The sequence below is a fragment of the Amphiprion ocellaris genome, chromosome 3, assembly GCF_022539595.1.
Source record: "Amphiprion ocellaris isolate individual 3 ecotype Okinawa chromosome 3, ASM2253959v1, whole genome shotgun sequence".
NCBI lineage: Eukaryota > Metazoa > Chordata > Actinopteri > Pomacentridae > Amphiprion > Amphiprion ocellaris.
The window spans coordinates 13,128,499-13,154,172 of NC_072768.1; the positions used below are offsets into that span (position 1 = coordinate 13,128,499).

The window sequence follows — 25,674 nt, forward strand, 5'->3', positions numbered from 1 at the left end:
CATCCTCGAGGTGGCTGACGAGAATGGCAAGTAAGACGACTGCTGGGCAATCTCAGACCTTAACGTGACATAATGACCTTAGCATTCCCCAAAAGCTTCTGCTACAGCCAGTGTGAAACAAGGCTACTTGTTTTTGCACTGAAGTTACTTTACAGAGCCTCAAACGGACAATGTTTAGCATTGTGCATGATTAATGCAAATATTAATAACTTTATTTGGATAGTACTTTTATAATGAAGGGTTTACCATGTGCTTGACAGACAAAGCATAAGCAGCACACCCAGAGAGCAAAATAACAACAGTAAGGCCAAACAAAAGCAAGGTATAATTAAGATAAAGACAAAAAAAACATGCAAAAATACAAAAAGAATTACATGTTACACATGAATCCCCATGTGTCTCTTGCTAATTTAGCAGCTCCGAATGAGTGTTACACATTAAAAGGCTGGAGATAATATAATTAATCTGCATCTTTATGCATGTGCTGTTGTCTTTTCATGCTTGTTATCGCAGCTGATAAATAACACACAACCGGTAGCCGCTTTTGTGTCACACACACAAGAGTTGTTATTTTGGGTCTTTTGTTTGTATAACATTAATGTGACGTTTAATGCTAGAAACATTGGCCTTTGTGATGAAAGCAAACAGGATCCTTTTTGTGTGGCTGGTTACATAGGGCCCATATGTAAAGGAAAACTACAGGTTGTAATGTTACAACTGTTTGCATGCTTCCTTTCTTCCTTTGTTTAATGTAGGCTCTCATTACCACGTGGTGGTAACAGATTGTTTGAACTGGAGAGAAAAGCCATTGGAAGCTAATTAAGCAGCCATTCCAGGCTCTATTCACAGGCAGAGGACCGAGGAGCGCAGGCATTTGTCAGCGCTTGACCCCGCGTGGTATTGATTGACAACAAGACTCGGTGAATGACAGGCTCGGCGGCGTCGGGCCAATGGGAGGCCGGCGAGTAAGTACGCCGCGTCGCCATTGGACGAGAGGCCTTAAAGCCGCAGCGGAGTCCCACGTGGGGGGGAGGAAGCCGGAGCCTTTGAAAACAAGGCGCAGAGGCAGCAGCGCTCAGACATGGCTGATGTTCATATCACACAAAGGCAATCATCTCCGCTCCCCCCGCCGAGCCACCGGCGGCCCCGACAGGCAGCGGCGGAGCCAGGAGCGGCCGCAGGAATCACGAGACACTTAAAACTCCAAATTTGTGTCCCTTCAATTTGGTGGATGTCGCCGATCGATTGGTCATTATTGTGCCCTTCACGGTGCATGTGTGTGTGCTGGAGGAGGGGAAGAGGGGGGGAGTTGAAGCAGAGCTTTGTATTTTTGCACTTGCTTCGTATTACTACAGCTTCAAACTCACCTTCCCTTTTCTTTTTTTGTTGCCTTGTATGGGGATAAAAAAAAATGAAGTATGCTTGTTGCACCGCTACACACCGCACACCTCCCTCCCTCCCAACCTCTCTCCCTCCCCCGTCCCGCTGGTGGTCTCACCCAAAAAAAAAAAAAAAAAAAAAGAAAAGAAATCATCAAGCAAACCCTGCTAATGAGGCGCGGATGTGGAATTTGTGCTGTCTCTGTCAATTTTGGGTTATGATCGTCGGCACATCACTGCCGCTGCTGTTGTTGTTGTTGTTGTTGTTGTACACGGTGGGACGGACGGATGATGCCTTGTGGATCCGCGAAGATGATGTCATGTATCGCTGCACCCCCACGTGGGGGCCGTCGCTCTCCGATAGGCAGATGTGGCCGTATTCCTTCCGCGTAATGCGATTGGACAGATAGGCGCTTTCACAGCAGTTCAGCCCTGCTGCCTGTGTGTGGCAACCGGGGTAAAGCTGGACAACTGGGGGAAATGCGAGCTTGTGGAGAGTACCATGTTACGCTTTTAAAGAATCTCTTCGAGTCCAGATTTTGGAAGCATATTTTATTTTTTTCTCCCACTCTCGTTCTCTTTTTTTTTACGTCGGTTGGGGAGGATTAACCAGCCACAGAAGGTTCCTCGGAGGTTCGCGGCTGAAGAATAAAGTAGTTTAATCGAGCCCGACCGCACCAAATTTTCTCCCAACTGCTCCCCCAGTCTGGCTGGGTGCGTTCTGGAGAGAGAGAGGATGCTTGTCGGGAGCTGCGTCCACCACGCTGACATTACGAGGGATTAAACGCTCGAATTGGAGCCTTCTCTGTTTTATTTTTCTTCAGGGGCACAAGTCGGGCGTTAGGACGCACGCACGGGTATGTATTCCCCGGAGCTGTTGATTTCTTTTTCAGGATTTCTTATTTATTTTTTATTAATTTTTTTAAATTTTTGGGCGTACGCTCCAAACAGCGCACCGCTTCCACACGGCTCAGCGCGGAGTCAAACAGTAGGTGGAAGCCAGCTGCTTGTCGGCCTGAACGTAGACGTCCTACAGAGAGGGAGTTTTTGTTTATTTTTTTAAAATTATTATTTATTTTTGGCTGTTTTGACAAACGTCAGTAAAGATTGGATTCGCAAACAAACAAAAAAAAAAACTCAATTTGGCGTTAAAATTGCGCAGCGTAAAAGTGGCGTCTCCACTCCCTCCTTCAGTTTAAATTATGAATTGAGATATTTTTTTGTGTGTCGCTGACCACTGACCGAATAAGGTCATCAAGAAGACAGAAGACTCCGGTGCTGCTTCTTGACATGGCTGCAAAAAAACTGGGACTAGTTTGTTGTTCTGGCTACTTATTAGCAAACTGTACTGAGTTTTTTTTTCTTATTTTATTTATTTATTTTTTAAATATAATTAAACCGCGTCATTTTTCAACACAGGATTTCCACGACCTCCTCCTCCTCCCCCCTACCCCCCACCACCACCACCCACGTCTGCTGAGACTGGTGTGGCTGTGAGCAATTTTCAACCGTTTTGCCAAAGGACCTGCACACTGGAGAGATAAACAAAGGATACATTTCAAGATGTATCCACAAGGCCGCCATCCGGTAAGACGCGCTTCCTTTCCATGCTCACGTATTTATCTCATTGAGTCCCTCTGAAATCTGTCCTGCAAAGCGTTTCCCACAGCAGACAATCAAATATTTCTATATGCATTTTTCTTATGCTGCATCAGAATGTGCACTTAATGGTAAAATGGGTGCAGATGGTTTCTGCATGCCTGGAGATATTTCCAGACATTCACATATGACCCTGCTGAACATGAGGACAGGTGGTGGAAGTGGTGTTTTGATTTATTAAAAAAAATAAAAAATTGATTTCATATTCAGTGTGAAAGTCTATTCATGTAGTGTTATTAGCTTCTGGAGGTGTGAAGTAGACCCACCTCTGGTGTGGTGATGTCTTACTGCAGAGGAGATATTATCCTGAAAGTAATATGAGGACTATTCAGCTCCTCTCAGCAGCAGCAGCAGCATGAGGCACAATGCAGAAAATGATGAATAAAACTTTCTTCTGTGTGACTGAACTGTTGTGATTTTTTTTTTTCTCCTCCCTTTCACAACCCTTCTTTTTTTTCAGGCACCACATCAGCCCGGCCAGCCTGGCTTCAAATTCACCGTAGCAGAGTCTTGTGACAGGATTAAAGATGAATTCCAGTTCCTGCAAGCCCAGTATCACAGGTAATGATTATTACCAAAGTATGACTGAGTCAACATTTGGCTCCGTTGGATTGTAAAAAGGTTTAGGCTAATATTTTGGTTGTTGACTTGTGCAGGAATGAAAAAAGACCATTTCTATCCTCTGCTGTCAAGTGGTTAAGTGTGAGGTAATTATTGAGGCGATAGAGACGCTTGAAAATGACACCTTGTCTTCTATTTTAGTCTTAAGGTGGAGTATGACAAACTGGCCAATGAGAAGACGGAGATGCAGCGCCACTATGTCATGGTAAGATTATGTTACAATAGGGAGCAATTATGGTTCCAAATTGCAAGGCTTGTTGGAGATCTAGTTGAGGTGGAGTGAGACAGGCTATTGTGATCACCTATGTGGTGGTTAGGGCGGGCTGAGTGTCAGGTACAGGCCTGTGAAAGCCCTCAGGGGGGTTCGGTGCAGTCGGTTGTTACGGAGGAGCTCTTCCTGACAGGCAGTGGGCCGAGGCTCCATTATAGCACGCCCCTGATCTCCAAGGGTCGACTGCAGTGTTGCCCTCTGTGTGTGCTGATCTGATTATTCTCCTAGGAGACTCCACGCTCAGACATATGCATGGCCATAAATTAGGTGTGAGCTGACGGTGGAGGCCCAGAGCTGCGTGTGGGAAAATGCGCCACAGTAAACAAAATGGAGGACGTGCTGCAGTTTGTTTTCTCTAATAATTTGCAAACCTTAATTGTTAGCTTTTATTTTAGCAGCCTTTTAGGAAAACATAGGTGTGCCCCTGATGCAAGAAATTAGCTCAGACATGACGCAATCACAGGCTTCTTCTGTGACAGTGTGCTCTGTTGGCCCAGGTAAACACAGCGGGATTTAAACCAATACATGCAGGTTTAAATTGAACTTCTTTTTTTTCTTCATGGGAAAACAACATGTCAGCCTGACAAGGAGGAGGTTAGGTAAACATGTAGGGAAGTATCCCACAGCCAGGACTGGGTGTCAAGTTACGCTATGGCTGCGGGGCTCTGATCTCAGACAGAATGGCTCTCTTGTTTGAGAGTAATTTTCGAAGAAGCTAATGGACTGAATAATGCATTGGCCTCATCAAATAGACGCTGACTGGAAAGCCATTTCTGCCCCGGCTGCCACTTGTGGGCTTCACGGATTACATTTCAGCCAGACAGACTGACCTGGCTGGAAATATCAAGAGTGTTGAGCAATCACGTTACACTAAGTAAACAGACATCATGGAGATCTGAGGGCTTAAGATGGTGATCAATAAATCTAACCCTCTCTTCCCTGCACGCACTACAAACAACCAAATATCGATTTATTGACTGTTCACTGTCAGCTGCTCCCTTCTTTTTTTGTCTGATCTCAGTTTATCACCTTTGCCCGTGGAAGCTGGATTGGATCTGGGTTTTAATCATACTGTTCAAAACATGTAATGATGTAGTTAGTGCAGTGATCAATAGCATTGCTTTGTGGCAGTTTAAACTATGTTAGTTGCACTGAAATCATGACTTTGAGTATAAGGACAGTTGTGCATGTTTTCTAAGTGTAACTTCACTGATGTCTTTAACCACAATGAAGTCTTTGCTTTGATTTCAGTATTACGAGATGTCCTACGGGTTGAACATAGAGATGCACAAACAGGTATGTATCATGTTCCTCATACTTTTCAGCTCACTGGTTTTCCACAGTGTCAGGGGATGTCAGATCCAGGAGGAGCCGCTTACAGGCTGTGAACTGAACTGAGCGCCAGTAATAGGTTGTAAACACAGATCTGCTGCACACACACAAGACAATGCAATTGCAAAGTTGTACAACTGCTTGTACAATTGTTGTGATCCATTTTTTTGGGGGGGGGAAATTTGCAAGTATAGTGTAAAGCCTGGATTTGACTCAGCCTTTTGATAAGATTAAAGGTAGACTTTGGCAAGCTTCGCCTTTGACTTAATGATTAAAAAGAGAGGACTGCTGATAGGTCAGTGTTTCTTTAAGACGAACAGTAATTACAAGAGCGGAGCAAAAGTCCTTTAGTCTCTTATTGTGCTCTTATCTCTATCAAAAGATCCTATCTTGTATTGCTCCACAGATCAATCACTCTGATGCCTGAAGCGATAGGGACTGTATGAATGAGTAATCCTGAGATTCCACCGCATGCAGCTCTTAAACCAGTGAGGTTGTCTGTTCCCCTGTGGCTGCCTGGCTTGGTTAATGACAGCGTGGCAGCATGGCGGATTGGCGTGGTAGGGTGATCCATCAGTGTCTGGGCCGAGTGTCACACTGCCACATGTCTGTCAGGGCTCGGGCCGCTCTGATAGCTTCTGTCAGGCACTTATCGCCAACCAGAGGAGAGAGAGAAGAGGAGGGGATGGGAGCCGGAGACAAGTTGGAGAATAGAGCTGGGGGAAGGGCAACAGCCCAGCTCTGTGTAAACAGGTTAATCGACTGATCCATTTTAGCGCCTGACTTTTATCAGGAACCTCAACAGAGCTGATGGAAGTGCTTGAATAATTCATCAGTGGGGCCCTAACCTGCTGAACGGCATGTTTGTGAGCAAACAGTGCGGGCCCCATCCATGCAGCTCCCCCAGCTTACTGCTCAGGCAGGGGAGGAGGAGAAGATGGGGAGTGGTTAACAGGCAGGGTTGGGATGGATTATTGGATGCACACAGGCATATTATTTTCCTGCCAGGAGATTTATTCCATAGTGAGGAAATTCATTCCTCTAACTGTGCCTTTTTCATTACTGTGCAGGGGCATAATTCAGATTTCAGAATGCGCACAACGGCAGGGATAAGATGGACTGATGTGGCGCTGTTATCTGATTCCTCTATCAGCCGTGACTGTATGTAGATATGAATGGCTAATTTCTGCTGCATGATGTCAGCCAGTAATTACCGTCATCTGGTGCGTGTTTCCAAGAGCAGCTTGGGGTTTGGTCTCTGGATGTTGGTGAGGTTCAGTCAGATTTGGCTGTTACCTGTAATTGTAACACGGACATGAGACCCATGCCTGCAGGAATCATTCGCTAAGTAGCAAAGTATCTGCCATAACCAGTGCCAAAGCAAACTTGGTCAGCCAGCGGTCTGTCTGCAGTGTTCATACAAAAGAGGCATGCAGTGAAAAGTGGTTGGAGAAACTGTGGCTCTCCAAACCATCAGTGCTTCCAGATCCCCCAATCTGTCATGTGGGACTGGACTGCAGTTTAATAATTCCAAGGTGTGAACTGTTGGGTGTCAGGTCCACTTACATAAACAGAGAGTTACTGTATTGTTTTTAAGACGTGGCATAGCAAAGCAGGTTATGGTCTTGTTTTTGTTAGCATAAGTTTATTGTTTTAAGACTGAGTCGCCCTTTGGACAGGAAAACACAACGGTCTGCTGCAGCTGACAAGGTTAATCAACATAATGACTCATGTATCTATTTAGGCAGGCTTTTGGCTTTACTCAGATCAATACAGATAACTTTAAATGCCAATTAGAAATTTATTCTGGCCTTCTTCACACTAACAAAGACCCTGAGGCTTTGTGCAACATCTCAGTTAAGTGGAAACATCATTTTCTGACTTAGACAAGCGGCTGGTGCTAGTTGGATTTTCTATTTTCGAGAAAAATCAGGAGTCAGTCAGTGCTGTCATCTTGGACAAATTGCCAGTCCTCTGAATATGACTTGTGAAGTATTGTTTATAGATGGATCATGTGACCAGAGCCACCAGTTGTTTTCCCTCTGCATTTAATCCTCATCAGTGTCTCGAGTCCATTTCCCCATTGCTGATAGCAACAGGCGAATACCTCTCTGCACACCATTGACAAGCCAGCCTGAGAGTGCTCTTAAAGTGGTGCTACACAGGTCCGAGTACCTGTAATTGTGTAGCAGCAGTGCAAAGCTGGCCTCTCAAGGACCAAGCTGTCATCTACTTAAAGTGACAACAGCCCCATTTTTATCTGCCAGCAGAACAAAAAAAACCAAACCTGCCAGCAATGCACTGTATCTGTTTTGACAGTGGCAGCGGGCGAGTCGATGCCTTTTCCATGTATTTGCATGTTGCACTGCGAGAGTGTAGAGAGTGCCAGTTGTTTAGGGCACAGTGGATCAGTCACCTCCTGACCTCTCCCAGCCAGCTGTCACCATGACACTAAGCTACAGAGGAATGGACTGTGCGCTCAAGGCCTTTTCACAAATCCTGTCAAATGTTCGACTGCTATTTACATGGCTTATCTCAACAAACATGGATTATGCAGGCCCTGTAGCTTTTCAACCATTTCTGAGGGTCTTCTTCAGCTCTTTCCAGAGCACTTACTATGGCGCATTAATACTAATGCCCATAAAACCTTTATCTAACCCTTTCAGTGCTTTATTAGTTGTAGGTTACATTTATTGTATCACAGGAGACCGCCGTTCAGTCTCCTTGTCTAAAAGCAATAATCAAGTTTTAATCAGTGTTATCTTATGGACTCTTGCACTCTCTCCAACACACGCTACCATATATTATTGCTTCTGATCCCCGGCTTCATTTTGTTTTTAACCTGATATTTCATCATCAGTTTGTTGTTTGTCCTGCTGGCTTGCCTGGCTAAGTGGCTATCCATGTTGCAGCTTGGGTCAGCAGGTCTTGTTCTGTTGGACATTACTCTCCAATCTCTCTGGCTCTGCTCGGAGGTAATATGTCTGGCTGCCAAAACTGCCTGGCATTTCTGCCATGTGTAATAAATAAGCTGGCGGTCTGCAAAGTACATTGTGTGTGCTGCTCCAAATGAAAAATCTGAGAAAATCCCTGTGATGTGTTTGTGTTCCGCAGTGGCCCTGGGTTGAACTGCAGCTCATAAATTCCATAGATGATGTAGCTTTGGCACTGTTATTTTTCTGCTCCCTGTGCAGAGTTTGAACCTGAGAGTCTCATCTCCCATCCCTGGAAGGAGAAGGAGGCAGAACAAGCCGGCTGTGCAGTGTTTTTACAGGAGAGGGGGTGGATCACACCCCCCTCTGCACACCTCCTCCCATTGCTCTTTTTATCCACCATTCATTTGGTACGTTCATGTGATCGACAGGCTGAAAATTCAATTTAATGACCTGCCTCCAAGCACGTAATATGATTTTAAAGCCTGTTACGGTCAAGCAGAGGTGCCATTTGCATAATGATCCCAGCAAGATAGGGCTGCAGCCGTTGCCATGGCAGTTGGTAGACAAGCAGAAGAATGGAGGCAGGAGGCTAGGAGGGTGGTGAGCTGGGCACTTGATTGCAGAAAGAAATGGCTTGGGCTTCATTCTTGGAAAGGCAGAGCCTTAGCAAACTGCACTCTTAACGCAGACTGGTCGTTGTCTTTTAATGGTATTGATTCTAAGTGTGAGGTGTGTTGCCCTCAAGGTTGTTATGGTTCATCGTCTTTGCTCTGTCTGCAGTTACAATTGTTAATGTAAATTGCCTACACTGTCACATGTAAGTAAACAGGGAAGTCTAGTTAGTGGGCCTCCCTTCCTGGGGTGTGGTTGTGTGGTTTAACTCTGAGGTTAACTGCAGGACAGAGCAGTTGCAGATGAGGGGAAGGAGGGCAGAGTGAGAGAGGATCCTCTCAACACAGCAGCACTCTGCCTGCTCATATCCGTTTAGCATGGAGTGCACTCTCAGCACAGCTGTGCTCCATCCCCCTGGGCTCTCCTAATGTTTTAAATATTTCAAATGTCAATATCACGCTGTTTAGAGGATGTTGAGTCAAGCAGTTCTGATTGCCGCAGTAATTGACTTAATCGGTGTAAACATTAAAGGCGGGGTTATATGAAGTCACTGTTTGTTTCATACTTTACCATCTCATTTTCCTCCCCTTTTGTTTTCCAGACGGAGATTGCCAAACGGCTCAACGCAATTTTAGCTCAAATTATGCCTTTCCTGTCACAAGAGGTGAGTTCTGAATGTGACTTCCAAACAGTGTCACAGTTTAGTACTAAGATAAAGTCATTTGTTTTTGTGTATATGTGGGGGAAAAAACTGGGATAGCAGTTTTTGAGTAATTGTATGTGATGGCACTTTCAGAATTCCAGTAATAGTATGAAAATTAAGTGTGAAATTCACAGATAAGTAAGTGTGGGTGTATGATAGATGCTGGCAAATCCCAATAATCTTTTGTAATTGTCTTCCCACAGCACCAACAGCAGGTTGCTCAGGCAGTGGAGAGGGCTAAGCAGGTTACTATGACAGAGCTGAATGCTATCATCGGGGTACGTGGACTTCCCAATCTGCCTCTCACCGTGTGTATACTCCCTTTTTTTTCCTTTATTTGACCTTGGGTTGGGACAAATCTGCACATAAAATGCTTTGAATAGTACTTGTTCATGCACCAAGTAGTCTTACCTGTTAAGTGTACAGAATGTGAAACAGTTATTGTGCAGATTTGCTTCTTCTTGAATCATATGTGCTAATATTAATATTTTTTTCCAACTTCCTACCATATTCTGCACCAATAAATTCTAACTATATATATATAATAAGTGTAGCTCTCCAGAGCCGGTCTGTTGCTTCAGCTTTGGTCTCAGTGGCATCTTCACTGCCTTGTTGTGTGTTTATAAATGCGAGTCTGAGAGCTCTTGAGATCCCCTTTGCAGCCCATATTGCTTTAATTGGCTAAGGTTTTAACGAGGAGCCTCATCCCTCACTGTTGACCTGGATAGCTATGGGAATTAAAAGGCTGAGGGTGAACAGAAGACAGCCAGCGCTGCGAGCTAGCAGAGACAATACAGACAGCAGTCAGCCATCACGGCTCTGCTGCACAGTTCTTTGCACACCACAGCAGTGAGGAGTAATGTATGGTGTTCATCACTGCTTCAAAGCACCATCTGCTCCTCATTGATCAGCCGTACTCACCCTGCCCTCCTCAAACAGAAGTGATTGCCTTCACCTACGGTACAAAGCTGTGGCTATCACTGATCTTATTACTACAGTTGAATGTTCAGCATGCATGAGAGGCAGGCCCAAAAGGCTGACTTGATGACTGGGGACACAGATTGGAATTCAATTAATGCCCCCTTGGTGACCTTTTGTTACGAGATAATTGCTCCCTGGAATTTGTCTGAGTCTGTGTCTTGAGGTGATGGAGAACTGTTTGTTTTTTTTCTGACGAACTGAAGCAGATGCTTTATTACACTTTCACCAAAGCAGAGCAGCTGCAAGCAGCAGTTGTTCCTAAGAATAGCAAATTTGATTTGTGGCTCCTTCCTGCGCAGGTGATTTTCCTATTTAGAACGATATAATACTGGCATATTGCCGTATGTTTGAATTTGTAGCTGTGATCCTGTCACTTTGGATCCTTGTTGGTGTATAATTTAAAATTGGCAGCATTAAAAATCTATGTTCTATAAAATATTGACAAGCCCATTCATGATTTTAGTGTACTGTCCTGTGTGGCATCAGGACTGTTTTATGAAACAGTGAGGCCTCATGTCAGAGGAGGTGGAAATGTAGCTACTGTATGTTTTACGAATACCTTTCCATTAGTTATTCATTAGGGAGAAGCTCTGTAGGCATGCCAAAACCCTCATGTATATTGTAAAGTAAGGTGGGGTGAAAGAGCGTGCCAGGCAGACAGGCAGCATCCAGGAGCCAGCTGCATGTCTTATTGATGGAACTGAGGGCCATTAATAGAATGCAACTAGGGCAGCTGCTTGCATTGAGATGAACCTGACTAGTGGTGCTTCCTGTCCACAAAATATTAAAGTCTACAAGAAGTAGTTCAGATAAGCCCCTGTTCCTCACTCTAAGTAGATACCCGGAGAATCCTTCACTCTTTGTTTTCAAAGGGTGTTCAGTGATAAAAGATTTTTTTTTTTTTTTAAATCTTCTAGACCATTAACTGCAGTGTATAGTAGTAATGGATGGAGGGCATACATAGCAGCTCTAGTCCTTACTAGTCTCTGTTCTCCCTTTCAGCAGCAGCAGGCTGCCTACCCTGCTCTCATGGTCAGTGGCATCCACAAATGTCTGTCTGTGCCAGGTTGTTGTTAATGGACTTGGTGTGTGCACACATCTGGGCTTGAAGTGGTTGTGCATGTTGCATGGCACTTTTCCTGCCCAAGTGCTACACTTCACTATAGTTGGTGTTTTAGCACACCCAAGACTACTATAATACATTTGCTCAATTTTGCTGGTGTGTTTTTTATTCTCAGGCTGCACTCAGTCTGAGGGAAAAAAAGAGGCAAAGAGCAGGTCTTTATCTTGGAATATTAAATTAGAGGAAATGGCCCAGACTCCTTTCTTTATTTATTATTGTCTTCATTTATGGCCCTCTAATGAGGGATCTTGCTGATCAGCCATGCTTATTACCCATCAGTGCCTCATTAAACACAATGAGCAAGGATGGCTCTCCCCTGCCAATGAACTGGCTCCTTAATTTCCCTCATGGACACAATATTATAACACACTCACTCTCTCTTGGGCTCTCTGTTCTTTCTCTCTGTCCTGGGTACATTTTGTAATTGGATTGACATCTGCCCCATGGAACAAAGGGCAAGGTTGCAAGTTAAAAACTATTTTCTAATCTAGTCCTGTCTGCTTCCAGGGCAGATCATACAAAAGGCAAGAAGCAATTAAAAAGACCCTCCTGATATTATTTTTGAGGACATTTGAAAGCCACTTCAAACTGAGTTAATGTATTTTTTACTACAGTATGTGTTAGGCCTGCACACCACCTTATTATGTGTGTTGTACCTCCTTTTTAGTCATTACAAAGCTTCTAATATTCCTGAAATGGCCATAAATGGCCACTGATTGAAGTCCGTCTTGTAAAAGAGAGGTGCATGCTGTAACAGCAGCTGAATTATTCAGCTGGCTCGTAGACGGGTAATAAATTGCTGATGTTTTTATTGGTGTCTCAGCTAAGTATTATTTAACCTTGCTTTAAACTGCTTACTTCCATACTGAGTGCCTTTTAACTCCCATCTATTTCCCTGTGCCTTTCAAATATTGATGGTGAATATTGGAGGGTTGACTGAGTGCCAGCATGGGACCCCTGGTCCTGGTTCCCAGAGCAGCCTTCCAGACGCACACTCAAAGACTCAGTGAGAGGGAAGGAGTGCCAGCTTCTGGCACTTAGCGTTCCCTCAGTCTCTTAAAGTTTGGGTGTGCAAATGATTCATGTTCTGTCAATCCAGGAATGTGAATATGTGAGTGGTTAACAGGCACTGGTTGTGTTTCTGAAGCATTTAAAAAGCAGGTATTGTTTAGCCCACAGGCTGACAGCTTCCTGTACAGCTTCATGTTCTGTAATGCTCAAATCACTGATGGCACAGGGAGTTGTGAAGCACTGCAGTATGAAATGCACCAGTTTACCTGATGTATAAGGAGCTTTCTCTGTATTAAGCTGTGGTTGAATCAAACTTGGCTTTGCTGTGTTTTGTTAATGTAGAGCTAGTTTTTTTTTTTAGAATTTTGTCTTCATTTCACTGTGCACTACTAACACCGTGTGACTGAAAGTCTCTAGCCCCTGCATCTCATACGTTAGATGTGTTGAGAAGATTGTTAGTCATAATTTCTACTCCCCTCAGCACAGATCTCGGGCTTATGCCACCCTGGTCTGGTATGGAAATAGCACTGAGGGGGTTTGCTGTCTGGTCCTGACAGTAATAGATGTGTGAATGCGCTAATATCATCTGGGGTTTAACTGATCAGCCTCGTGTTTAGTATGTGGTTTCTCCTTGCTTTTTCCCTCCGACCCACTTGGTGTCTGTCTGTCTATTTCCCTGTCAACTTACAGCAGCAGCAGCTCCAGGCACAGCACCTCTCCCATGCTGCTCACGGGCCTCCAGTCCAGCTGCCACCTCACCCCTCAGGCCTGCAGCCGCCCGGCATCCCCCCTGTGACAGGCTCTGGATCAGGCCTGCTGGCACTTGGCGCTCTGGGCAGCCAAGCCCACCTCCCCGTGAAGGATGAGAAGAACCACCATGATCTGGAACACAGAGGTGAGGAGTCAACATCCGTCACGTTACTGTCCAATTGGGCTTTAACTGACCTGTTTATTTGGAACAATTGAAATGTATATTAATTTGAACACTATTGGAAAGATATTAAACAGGCAAAAACCAATTTAGTGTGGAGTGCGTCTCACTCCCTAGAGCAGAATCGTAGGGCCCTTAGGTGAGGAGCACATCCTGTCTGTTCACATTCTGTCTGGGTAATGAGCTGGTACATTCCCAGCCCATGACTGCATAAGCTATTCACCAGCTCCAATACATGGCGATAAGAGGGGCCTTGTGCCCTGCAGTTGATTCTCACACATTCAGCCAGAAGCATCTGTTATGACGCGCTAACTGACTTGTTTTTCCCTTTGCTCCACTTGCTTTCATCATCTCACGGATCGCCATTGTGATGTCTGCGACACAGAGAGCACGGTGAGTGTCTAAAACTGCAACTGCTTTTGTTGCAGCATTTGTTGTTTTCATAATTCATCACTTTTTTTATATCTCCGCTCCAAATGTTCGGTAAAAGATTCTTGCTAACTGCATGCTATCGCTGATTTCATACGCTGTTGTAATCTGCTTTCAATAAAATGATTAATGGAAAATGAGGTTTGGAATATAAATCCTGTGTGTTTAATCCAGAAGGGAAATGACTGGTATCATGCTGGAGAGATTAGAAGCCTTGTAATTTCATCACAATTAAAGAAGGACTTGGACTTCCCCTTCTTAAAGGATTTATTTGATCCCTTCTACTGTCTCCCTTGTTTACCAGCTCACTCTTTCTTCTTCTTTGGCAAGTGATGAATATTTATGAACACAAATGCAGAGTTGTTTTGTTTTCTTTTTCTCCACCCCATCTGGCTGGACCTGCTAAAGCGTTTTATTTGAAATGCTGCGATCTCTGATGGCTTGTGATGGGCCCGTGAGATTGTGTTTCTGTAGACTGGGCCAGCTGAATGGGTGCAGTCATGTCTGAAGAAATGGAACTCCTGGGGCGATTAGCAGGCCTGTTTTGTTTCTGTGCTCTCGTCCCAGGTCATCTGATAGTAGAGTGGCGACTTTGGTTAATGAGTCACACTAAGCATCTCTTTAAAGGTCAGCCATTATGCAGACAGTGGCCCTTTGCCCAGACTGCTAGTCCATCAGCCATTGTTCATGTTTCTGGGTTGCCGCTGACTTAGTCCATGTTGTTGCTTTGCTCCCCAAATGAGGGACAGAGGGAATCAGGAGAACTTGGCAGTTTACAGGCAAATGGCAAACTCCTGTGAAAGCTGCTGGACACCTGCCTAGTGCCTCCCATTCTGTTGGCATTTTGAGTGAGCTGTCCCAGCTTGTGTGGGCAGGCTCCATGAAGAAGCACCAGTCAGTCCCACGCTGCCGTGCCCACTGGCAGGATATAGATTCTCTTTCTTTATCAGAGCTCAAAGCCTGAGCTGACATGGTGCCCAAGCGCGCTGCGGCAATCAATGCCCAGTGCCCACAACATATAGTTTCTTTCTCTCTCTTTCTCTCTGGGTCTCTCCTCCCCTCTCCCTCTCACGCTTAGCCTGACTGACTCTGGAGAAAAGGCCCTCTGTTCAGCCACAACACACTGCTCATGTCCCTGTGAGGCTGTTTGTTGTCCAGTTATGAGGAGGAGGGAGCCCAGCTCAGAAAACAAGCCCTCCTCCTTTCAGTTCAGATAACAGCCCATTCTGTTGTGTGGCCAGGGACAGGCTTGTGTGTGAGATTGGGTTTGGCTGGTATCAGGGTACTGTGTGGAGCTGGCCTACAGCTGCATTTTAAGAGTCTGCTGTATCCATCGTTGTGTGAATAAGGCATTTTTTTAGTGTTTGGATTGGCACTGTGTGATCTCTGTGAATTTGTAATGGATGAATGACTTGCTCTCTTTTATGAAAGAAGACAAAATGGTAATAAAGCGTGTTTGGTTTTCCCTTTGCAGAATAACTCTATATCCCCATCAGAAAGCTTACGCACAGCCAGCGAGAAACATCGCAGCTCCTCCGACTACAGTTTGGACTCAAAGAAACGCAAGGTGGAGGAGAAGGACAGCATGAGTAGATATGTAAGTCATTAAAGAAATAGTTAAACATGTTGGGAAGTGTGCTTACTTGCCAAGAGTTGAATGAAAAAGTCTGTCAATTATGAAGCCACAGTGCAAAGACTAGAAAAATTGTACCTCTTAAGCTCACCTTTGATATTGTCCATACAAAAACCAAAATGAAAAATTGACAAGTCGTGGTTTTACACTTGGGGTTACGCGCAGGGCAATCTTTGGCAGATAATCGGGGCTTCTTGGAGTCTCTGCTGGTTGCCTGGCAACCTCATAGTGGCAACAGGACTCCAGGAAGTTAGTACCCCTGTCTCCAGACTCATCCAACTCTCAGCAAGAAAGCAAATAAGCTTATTTCCCAAAATGTCAAAGTGCTCCCTAGGCTCCCCGCTGTGGCCTGAGATGTATTTTGAATATGTCTGCTAAGTTGACTGATTTGGTTGTTATCTTTACAGGACAGTGATGGAGAGAAAAGTGATGACTTGGTGGTAGATGTGTCTAATGAGGTGAGCAGCATAGCATGTAATTGCAAATGGCATATTGACATGCTCTGAGATGTGACTGTTACATAAACATGAAAATCTATTGCTGTGTTTCTCCAGGATCCTGCCACTCCACGGGCAAGTCCGGCCCACTCGCCACCTGAAAACGGCATTGATAAGCCCCGCCCTCCCAAGAAGGACACCCCCAACAGCCCTGCATCAGTGGCGTCCTCTGGAAGCACCCCATCCTCTAAGGCCAAGGAGCTCAGTCATGTAAGACATCAAGGGAGTTGTGGACAAACTAGGACAGAAAGGGTTTTAACTGAGAATTGCAGAGAGAGCAAAGGGATATATGCAAATAGATCTAGGACGTTTTCTGTAGTGGATTAGGAATGGCTGTCGGGGCTTTAAGTGCATGACTAAACGTCAGGGATAATATTGTCCCGCATCAGGATCAGTCAGGTCTTCTCTGTTAATAGCTCAATGTATTTAACTATTCCAGGATTTTTTTTCCCTCTGCCTCACTAAAAGATTAAAGCCAAAGCAGTAAGGGGATAAAAACGGCCCCATCTCCATTGTGACCATAATAGGTTTTAGAATAAATAGCAGTTTATGGCTCTGCAGGACTATGAGGGTTGTCAGAATTAGATTGGATTAAGTTCAGTTTGCTCTCAAATTGTCAGTCTGCACAGTGCCTGGTTTCCGGGATTGTGAATGTGCTTGCTCTTTCGTTCCCTTGACAGAATGACAAATCCTCCACGCCTGGTCTCAAATCCAACACCCCCACCCCCCGCAACGATGCCCCCACCCCTGGCACCAGCTCCACTCCTGGGCTCAGACCCATCCTGGGCAAACCACCAGGCATGGAGGCTCTTGGTTGGTTGCATTCTCTTTCCTCTCTAGAAATGGAGATAATCTTTTTCTATTCTCTCCCAGTGTACAGTTATGTCACATACTGATGTCTGTCTACTGTTTTTGTTTGTAGCAGCTCCAGCTTTGCGTACCCCGCTGTCCATCGCAGGCTCCTATCCTACCCCCTTTGCCATGATGGGCCATCACGAAATGAATGGAGGCCTGACTAGTCCTGGGGTGTATGCTGGTCTTCACATCTCCCCTCAGATGAGCGCTGCAGCAGCTGCAGCCTATGGACGCTCCCCCATGGTAACTACTTTTCTTGCCCCTTTAAATGTATTTGAGATCACCTACTAGCACTGCATATACTAAGTGTGCCATGTGAAAAACGGATCTGTTGTTTAAACATTTCCATCTTGTCGTTTTGTAGGGGTTTGATCCTCATACCCACATGAGAGCCCCAGGCCTTCCAGCCAGTCTCACATCCATTTCTGGTGGCAAACCGTAAGTATCTCACCAAATGTGTTGGACTCGCACATTTTTAAAAACAGCAGTGGTATCAAACACTTACAGGTTTCTGTCTTTTTCTTCAAGAGCGTACTCCTTCCACGTCAGCGCAGATGGCCAGATGCAGCCTGTGCCCTTCCCACCCGACGCCCTGATCGGCCCCGGTATTCCACGCCATGCCCGTCAGATCAACACACTGAGCCACGGCGAGGTGGTTTGTGCTGTTACCATTAGCAACCCCACACGTCATGTCTACACTGGCGGCAAAGGCTGTGTCAAAATCTGGGACATCAGCCAACCCGGCAGCAAGAGCCCCGTCTCCCAACTGGACTGCCTGGTAAGGATCAGTCTTTATTCACGTTTCACTCATCAGAACCTTTTTTGTCACACTTTGTTCTTTTGTGCAGTTGTTTCAGAAGATGTAAACAGTTTATACATAATCTCATTCCATTAACAATAGAATAATCCTTTGTTATACATGAGGGCCACATCCCACTTGACAGTTTGACAGCAAATGCATTGGTATACAAATGCAGCTGATGCTTTTACTCAGCGTTTGTATAAAATAGATGAAAGTCATTCTGGCAACAACCAATGAAAAGATAAACATCACAAAACATTTCCCGATAATTCATAGTTGGCTTGTAATGCGAACATCATCGAATAAATATGTAAATTCAGCATGCTGAAAACTTGTCCACTCAGTGCGGATTAGGTTTGAGAACACCCTTTAGTTGATTTATTATGACGGCAGGACTTTCATCCTGTTTTCCCACGATTTGTTCCTAAATCTCTCTCTGGCTCTACTGCCCTGAACATGTATTGATTCGCTTTGTCCTCTGTGCAACAGAACAGGGATAACTACATCCGCTCCTGTAAGCTGCTGCCTGATGGTCGCACATTGATTGTTGGAGGCGAGGCCAGCACATTGACCATCTGGGATCTGGCCTCTCAGACACCCCGCATCAAGGCTGAGCTCACCTCCTCAGCCCCGGCATGCTACGCCTTGGCCATCAGCCCTGACGCCAAAGTCTGCTTCTCCTGCTGCAGTGATGGAAACATTGCCGTTTGGGACCTGCACAACCAGACTCTCGTTAGGTTAGGAGAAAAAAACTTATTCACACTGTTTGGGCTTTGGCCCTACAGCAGAATCGCTCGTGTGTGAGTCCTTTTAAAAATGGATGTCAATAAATGTTTGTATGCCGTCTGACTTTGTTTGTAGGCAGTTCCAGGGTCATACGGATGGTGCTAGTTGTATTGACATATCCCATGATGGCACTAAGCTGTGGACAGGCGGTCTCGATAACACTGTTCGCTCTTGGGATCTGAGGGAGGGTCGACAGCTGCAGCAGCATGACTTCACTTCACAGGTACAGCCTTGTAACACAGAGGAAACCTACACTCAACTACAGACTTATTGTTTAGAGTTGTTTCCTTTTTAGCTCTAGAACTAATTACTGCTCTGTCCCATCTCCAGATCTTCTCCTTGGGCTACTGTCCGACCGGAGAGTGGCTCGCTGTTGGTATGGAGAGTAGCAACGTGGAGGTGCTCCACCATTCAAAACCTGACAAGTATCAGCTCCACCTGCACGAGAGCTGTGTCCTCTCCCTCAAGTTCGCCTACTGTGGTATGAACAAGCACACAGAGAAGAGATAATGCTGACTATACATAACTTGGAAGGGGCCTTAGACTGTCCTGTTTTATGCAGGGCTAAAACTGTAAAACTGCACTGTGTCTTTTACAGTCATTATGTTCCTTAAAGATGCAGATGTAATAACTCTTCTTTTGTGGTTGTTTCTCCTACCACTTCTTAGTCCAAACTGGCCTGATGTTAGTGTTTTCTTGCAGGTAAATGGTTTGTAAGCACTGGGAAGGACAATCTGTTGAACGCTTGGAGGACTCCTTATGGCGCCAGCATATTCCAGGTATGCAGATCAATACACTGTGTCTGCTGCCAGGCCAAAAGTATGCACAGTAGTCTCTGAGAGGAAGGGCACAGCGACCGCTGTCTGACAGGACTATCCTATCAGTGAAAACTGAACCTGAAATATTGACCTGACAAAGAAGTCTTTTTGAGGGCCGACAGGCCAGAACCTGATGTCGCTGCAATCTAATCTTACTCTGCAGTCAGCTAATCTTCTCCACTTAACTTTAAATGTAGCTGAGTATATTATCTGCATCCAAGACTAAAATGTTTATCTTCTTTTTTTTCTCCAAACAGTCCAAGGAATCTTCATCTGTCCTGAGCTGTGACATCTCGACAGACGACAAGTATATTGTGACAGGCTCTGGTGACAAGAAGGCCACTGTATATGAAGTGATCTATTAAAACAGACTGCTTCGGATCGGAGCATGTTCATGCTCAGGAGCAGTAGACTCTTCCTCCATCTACCTTCCCTCACACAGACAGCATGGATGTTGCGTGCAGCCCCGGGTGGATGGGCAGGAAGTTTGGCAGTGCCAGACTGTAATGGATGATGGTGCTGTTGAGGCCCTGGATGTTTTGTCCTTCGGCTCTGCCCTTCCTCACTCATAAAACTAACACTTGTACAGCGAGTGCAGTTTCCCAAGGCACTAAGAAGAAAATAATGTCTTGCTGTTTTTCTGTTTGTTGGATATTTCTTTTTTATTCGTCCTTTTTAATGTGGAGATAAAGTTCCATGGCACAACTAGAAGCGGCGCTTCGCTCTGGAGCTTCTCCTTGGAGGTCCTGTGAAAAGTGTACATAATGGAGTAATAAAAGGCCTTTTATAGATTTATATTTTGGTGTCCAGTTACGCTTGTGATGGTTCTTTCTTGTTCTCTCCGTGATTTTCTGTCCCTTCTGGGGATGGAAATTAGATTAGGACTTTGTAAGAGGATATTCTATTTCAGTTTTTTTCCCTCCTTGGCTTTTTTTCATGTTCGTTGTCCAGAATGACCTTTTCGGAAATCTAATTTGGATTTTTTTCTCCCTGACAACCCCCCCCCCCCTCGCTATTTGCTGTAACACAGACATTTGTCCCATGGATTTTAGCAGTAGAGAATCTGGAAATGCCCTTTTTTCAGACCGGAGGAAGGAGAAAATCATGGTTTCCAGTTACGTCTAACCTTTGGCCCAGGCCAGCAGAAATTCAACTTTTAAATGAAGGCCTATCACCTGAGCACTGGCTGCTTTCTATAACATGGAAATGGATATCTATCAACTGGAGGACTGATGGGTTTTACGTGTAAGCAGCTGTGACTTCAGCTCAGTCTGTTGACTCAACTATTGTACGAAAATTCATGACTCCACTCAGCAAAGTTCAGTCATCAGTCCAGGAGAGTTAATTATTATACTCTCGTTAGACGGCCTGTGACTGATATGCAAGACTTACAGGGTTACTCATAAAGGTGGCAGGCAAAGCCATTATCACATCTGACATTTTGGGTATACTGTTTGCCTTCTTCAGTATTTCATGATATTCCAGGATATTCCACTACAATCTTCTCATAGACAGGAATGGTCTCTGCATCAACACAAGTTAGACTGTGTAGCATACACGTGTCATCATCCATAAGGATTGTACAGCTGACAGTTGTTGATAAATCAATAAACTGTTTTTATATAAAAAAAAATCATCTTGACTGAATTTCTACAGAACTGTTGCCTTGCTGCTATTGGAGATTTTTAAGGAATAGTTTAACATACGGATCATATGCTATTTGCTTTCTTGTAGAGAGTGAAGTCAGAAGATGGATAACACCAGAATCCAGCATAGTATTAGGGCTGGAAACAAAGAAGCTCTGTTTTAATGCAACAAAATCTACCTACCAGCCAATTTAATGCTAATTAAATTTTACATTGTTTATATAATTGCAACTGGTTTATATGCCCAACTGTTATGACTATTATTTTTTGGCTGGGCTCTGTAATTTCCTGATTTTTATGTTGATTACCTGGCAAACATGACAGTGATGACTCCAGAACGTTAATGCATCCGTCCAAGAAACAGTCCAACACAAAAATCATGTGCCATTTTTATACTCTGGTTTTTGGACTAAACAAGCAAGGTGTAACATGTTAATTGGTAAGCTTTAAAGGAGCTGGTAGACGGACTCTGTCACAGCCGGGCAAAGAAAGTTTAGCTGTTTCTTGTCTTTGTGCTAAAATAAACCAACTGGTTGCTTGTTTTAGGCTAATGTTTACCAAACAGCCATCTAACTCTTGGCAAGAAAGCAAATAAGCTTTTTCCAAATTTTGAAACTATTCCTGTAAGTTAGGCAGTTTCAGATTTAATGCTACTGATTAATGTTTTTGTGCTGCAGCAAACAGTGGATAAGGGTGTAAACTGGCTATAGCAGTGACTACTGTTGATTACACCAGTGACTGAGCTATTTAGACTGCTGTGCATGCATGCATTGACATGCTGAATGTTTCTCAGCTCTATTTTTCTTGTCTGAAAACAAGAAATGTGTCCTCAAAGTCACTGTTGCCCTGTGTGTTGCTAGCGAGGGCTCTCCTTTGCTCTACTCTGCATCTAGAGTACATACAATCTTATTCACAGGCTCTCCTCTCCTTGACAGTAAATGGAAGTACATCAGCAAATGGCTGGAAATGCATTCAGATAGGAGCTGACAACTGTCTCAAGAGAACCACAGACACGAGAGGAAGACATTCTGGGTGCTGTTAGAGAGGCTGCTGGGGACGTCTGGCATCGGCTTAAACTTAGAAAATTACTGGGCTTGCATTAATATTTGAGAGATGTACTTGGTGGAGCTTACAAAGTCACAGTGTGCTGTACCAACTGTGGTCACTGTCAGCTACCACCTTCCTTTTTTTAATGTTAGTATCCATGTTTAGTAGCAGCTATGAAATCACACAGCCGGCTCACAGTGATACAATAAGACAGTTTTTATGCAGTGCCACTTCAGAAATATGACGCAAACACCGCTCTTCAGTTCTCTTGAGTGGTCTTTTGGTAGCTGAATGCTTTTGGTGGGGGGGGCAGCGTCGAGGTGAATGGTCCAGTCCTTCCACTCCACAGCAGCGCTCTTCTAGGACTCTGTGCTTGAAGCTGTGAGCCCTTCATATGGCTTCCTCTTCAGAGATGTTGTTGTTAGATTATAATAGCAGGGCCGGATGCTTTCAGCATGGGGCCAGCCGCCATGCTTCGCTCTCACGGGCTCATTTGTTAAAGGCTATAGTCTTTCTATTCCCACATTGCTGAAGTGTGTACTTCCTGTGTGCATTTGTAGCTTAAGCTCCTTGCTCAAGTACGATTTTCTTCCTCACTTAATCAAACAGTGGAATATCTGCAGATGAAAAGTTGTACCTCTGAGTGCCAATTGCTGGACATTGAGGGGGTCATTGTCTCGCCTTCCGCTGATCTACCACTCAATGGAAGGCTTTCAGCAGGTTCTCATGCAAAAGCCCACGCTGCCTTGCTCTATTTAGAGAAGGGCTACAGTGCAGAGTAAAAAGCTAGAGTGGCCTAAGTGTTTTACAACAGCTCTAAACATAAGAACATAGTCCAATTCCCTACTTCTGCGTCGATTGTTAGAGCCAAGACTCAAAGACCATACAGAAATTCAAGGGGGGTCTGTAATGCCAATATGTGGTCTGTGTGAATGTTTTTGAGCTTGTTTTAGCTCCCAGGCACTGATCACAGTCCACCAGAATTCTGGCTGGTTCTCCTGGCTGGCATTCTGTTTTCAACCCTCCCCCATCCATCACACAGAGAATCAGGGTTTTTCTTTTTTTTTTCTTTTTTTTTTCAACAGCGAGAGACTGGCACCATGCTGAAATGCAGAATAATAATCCCCTAATCACCTGAGTATTTCCAGTCCTAGGTTTTTATCTGCAATGGATGTGAAAGCCCCCAGTGCCTAGTGATTACAGCATTTGATCTGGGTAATAATGTCTTCACTGTTGCCCTGCCTAGGGCCCGAAGGCAGCACAGCTCTAATCCACAGTGCATTCTAGTGGAATCGCATTACACAAAGACCACCAGGGTTCTCCTCTAGAGGGGAGGAGTGGGGGGGGGGTTAAAGGAGGAGGTTGCCATGGAAACAAGCTTCTCTCTCTCTCTCTTTCTCTAATGCAGACACACATGCACACACACATAATGCACACGCTCACACATGCTCTCTCCTGGGATAGATAAGCAAAGGACAGGTTCTATGTTTACTTTCCACGGACCCTCCAATCCCTGAGTAGGCTGAGCCCTGATAACATGAGGCCTGTACAGCCACCGACCACTGACAGCAGATAAGCACTCCAGCAGAGCAGAGCAGTCATCACCCTCCACCAGGATGAACAAACCTGGGAGACCCGGATTCATTTGGATTAGGCCGGATTGCTGCTGCCACCGCCGCTGCCTTCACTGCTGCCACTTTTGCTGCTGCTGCTGTGTTCAGACTACTGATGTTCACAGGACTTCCTACATGAGAACTAGATGTTGCACTTCACCCCGTGGAGTCTCAGACTTTAGTCGAAGGACACAGCAGTGGACTGGATGCTATTTTAGATATTGAGGTCAAGAGACTGTCTGCACTGGGCAGGTTGGTGTCACCACAACTAGAGGGCCACGAAACTAGAAAAACTAAATTCCACCTAATGTTTCCTCAGGAGAGACACTGCATATTATCAGTATGCTGCTCATTGTTTTCTAATGCCTGCTCTTTTTGTAATGGCTCTTTTCCACCAGAAGGATGGAGAACTATCAGGACATTCCTTTGTATTTGTTTCAAGTATCCACTAATATCCAGTAATTCAATACTGGGAGTAATTAGATTTGTATGATACTAATGCCCCAAGAAGGAACCAACAAGCTCTTTGATGTCGAGATCAAGACATCTACAAGTACTTCTTTATTATGTGCATTATGCTAACATGCTAATTATTTTTCCACACACATTCTTTGATTAAAGCACAGCTGGAGGTGTATAAGCAACATGACTAATTACAGAGGAAATGGTGGTATCGGGCTAAAGTGGTGGGAGCTGGATTTCCCTTTGGCCCTCTCTTCTGCCTGTGTTTACTTCTAATATGTCCTTTATTTTTTTATAAAGCCGATTAAAATCTTGATCACACGCTCTGAATTAAAAGAGGGGGACTGTCCACAAATACCAGAGATTTGTAAGCTTACATTTCCTAAAATGAACTTATCCCAGTGTGTGTCAATAATTACTGTTCAGTTGATTCAACGCTGTATAATAAATACAGTCTGTGCCAAAACATTACTTATTGCACAGGGGACTCTCCCCTCCCTATTCTTTATAGTACCTCCTGTTTGTTGTTCTCCCCACAATTGCTGAATAAGATGGCATAATCATGTTTTCATATTTGCTGTCAGTGAGACTTAATCACAAAATGTTTTTTTTCATGTAATGCAGGGAATATTTATATAATTATTAAACAATATGGACTACTTAATCATATATATTTAGCGTCATAACTATAGCTCCATATTAGTCAGGTTAATCTCCATAATTAATACTGGAGGGTCTTATTCTTAATGTTTATTACAGTTAGGTAAAGCTGCATTTCATATTTATTTTAGTATAGTTAATATTACAATTGTTTTGGTAAATTCACAGCATAAATAACACTTGTTTAATTTGTAACACCAAGTTCTTTTTTTTTAACTTAAGCAAAACTACATTGCAATTTACCAATTACATTTTTGAAATGTGGCTTTCCAGCAAAAAATACATTACTTGCACTCCCATATGTGAGTAAATTCCATCTGAAAACTGTAATATTGAGAGATTAAAATGCCTTTAAACCTTTCAGATTAGTTTAAATTCAATATGACCACAGTCCTTGAGTTTAATAATGTTTCTGTGGTGTTTTGAAGACAGAGCCAGGCTTCATCCACTAATTCTGTAAATGCTACAGTTAATGCATCAGTTTTAATAATTATAAACATTGTACTACTGATAACAGCATCTTTTCAACGTCATTAATTAATAAGACACGTTTTTTTTCTAATTTGGGGTCATTTTAGTCCCATCCAGATAGCCACTTATACTTATCCAGCTTGCTTAAAACGAATAGCCTAAAAAAAGAGGGATATTTTTTATATAGTTTAGATTTTTCTTTCTTTTTCTATCAAATCCTACGCTTTATAGTAGCTGAGTTTACAGAATAGAGTTTAATTTACCTGACAACAATTTAAAATAATGTAATCAACCGGACGTACCTAATGCAACACACACCTAGCCGCCTAGCTAAACGTTAGCTGTAACGTCTGTAGCTGCATCCGCTCCTGCAAGCACAAGAGCAGGTTTGTTTAG

At 44.1% G+C, this 25,674-nt stretch overlaps 1 protein-coding gene across 5 annotated transcripts; it reads left to right on the forward strand.

Annotated features, from left to right (window-relative positions):
* Positions 1–1,681: 1,681 nt before the first annotated feature.
* On the forward strand, positions 1,682–21,012 carry tle3a (TLE family member 3, transcriptional corepressor a). 5 transcript variants are annotated; one of them, XM_035951415.2, is made up of 22 exons: positions 1,682–2,236; positions 2,799–2,966; positions 3,499–3,599; positions 3,801–3,864; positions 5,182–5,226; positions 9,412–9,474; positions 9,717–9,821; positions 11,497–11,526; positions 13,319–13,523; positions 13,945–13,952; positions 15,463–15,585; positions 16,029–16,079; positions 16,176–16,328; positions 16,799–16,931; positions 17,041–17,216; positions 17,338–17,411; positions 17,502–17,751; positions 18,265–18,512; positions 18,637–18,784; positions 18,892–19,042; positions 19,264–19,340; positions 19,637–21,012. In XM_035951415.2, the coding sequence occupies exons 2-22, from the start codon at positions 2,943–2,945 to the stop codon at positions 19,742–19,744; spliced, it is 2,337 nt and encodes a 778-aa protein (XP_035807308.2). In that variant the 5' UTR covers positions 1,682–2,236; positions 2,799–2,942; the 3' UTR covers positions 19,745–21,012. The 5 variants fall into 5 exon arrangements, with proteins under 5 accessions (XP_035807308.2, XP_054865288.1, XP_054865289.1 ...); XM_055009313.1 differs by having other exon boundaries at positions 9,717–9,791; XM_055009314.1 differs by having other exon boundaries at positions 9,717–9,791; positions 11,500–11,526.
* Positions 21,013–25,674: the final 4,662 nt, after the last annotated feature.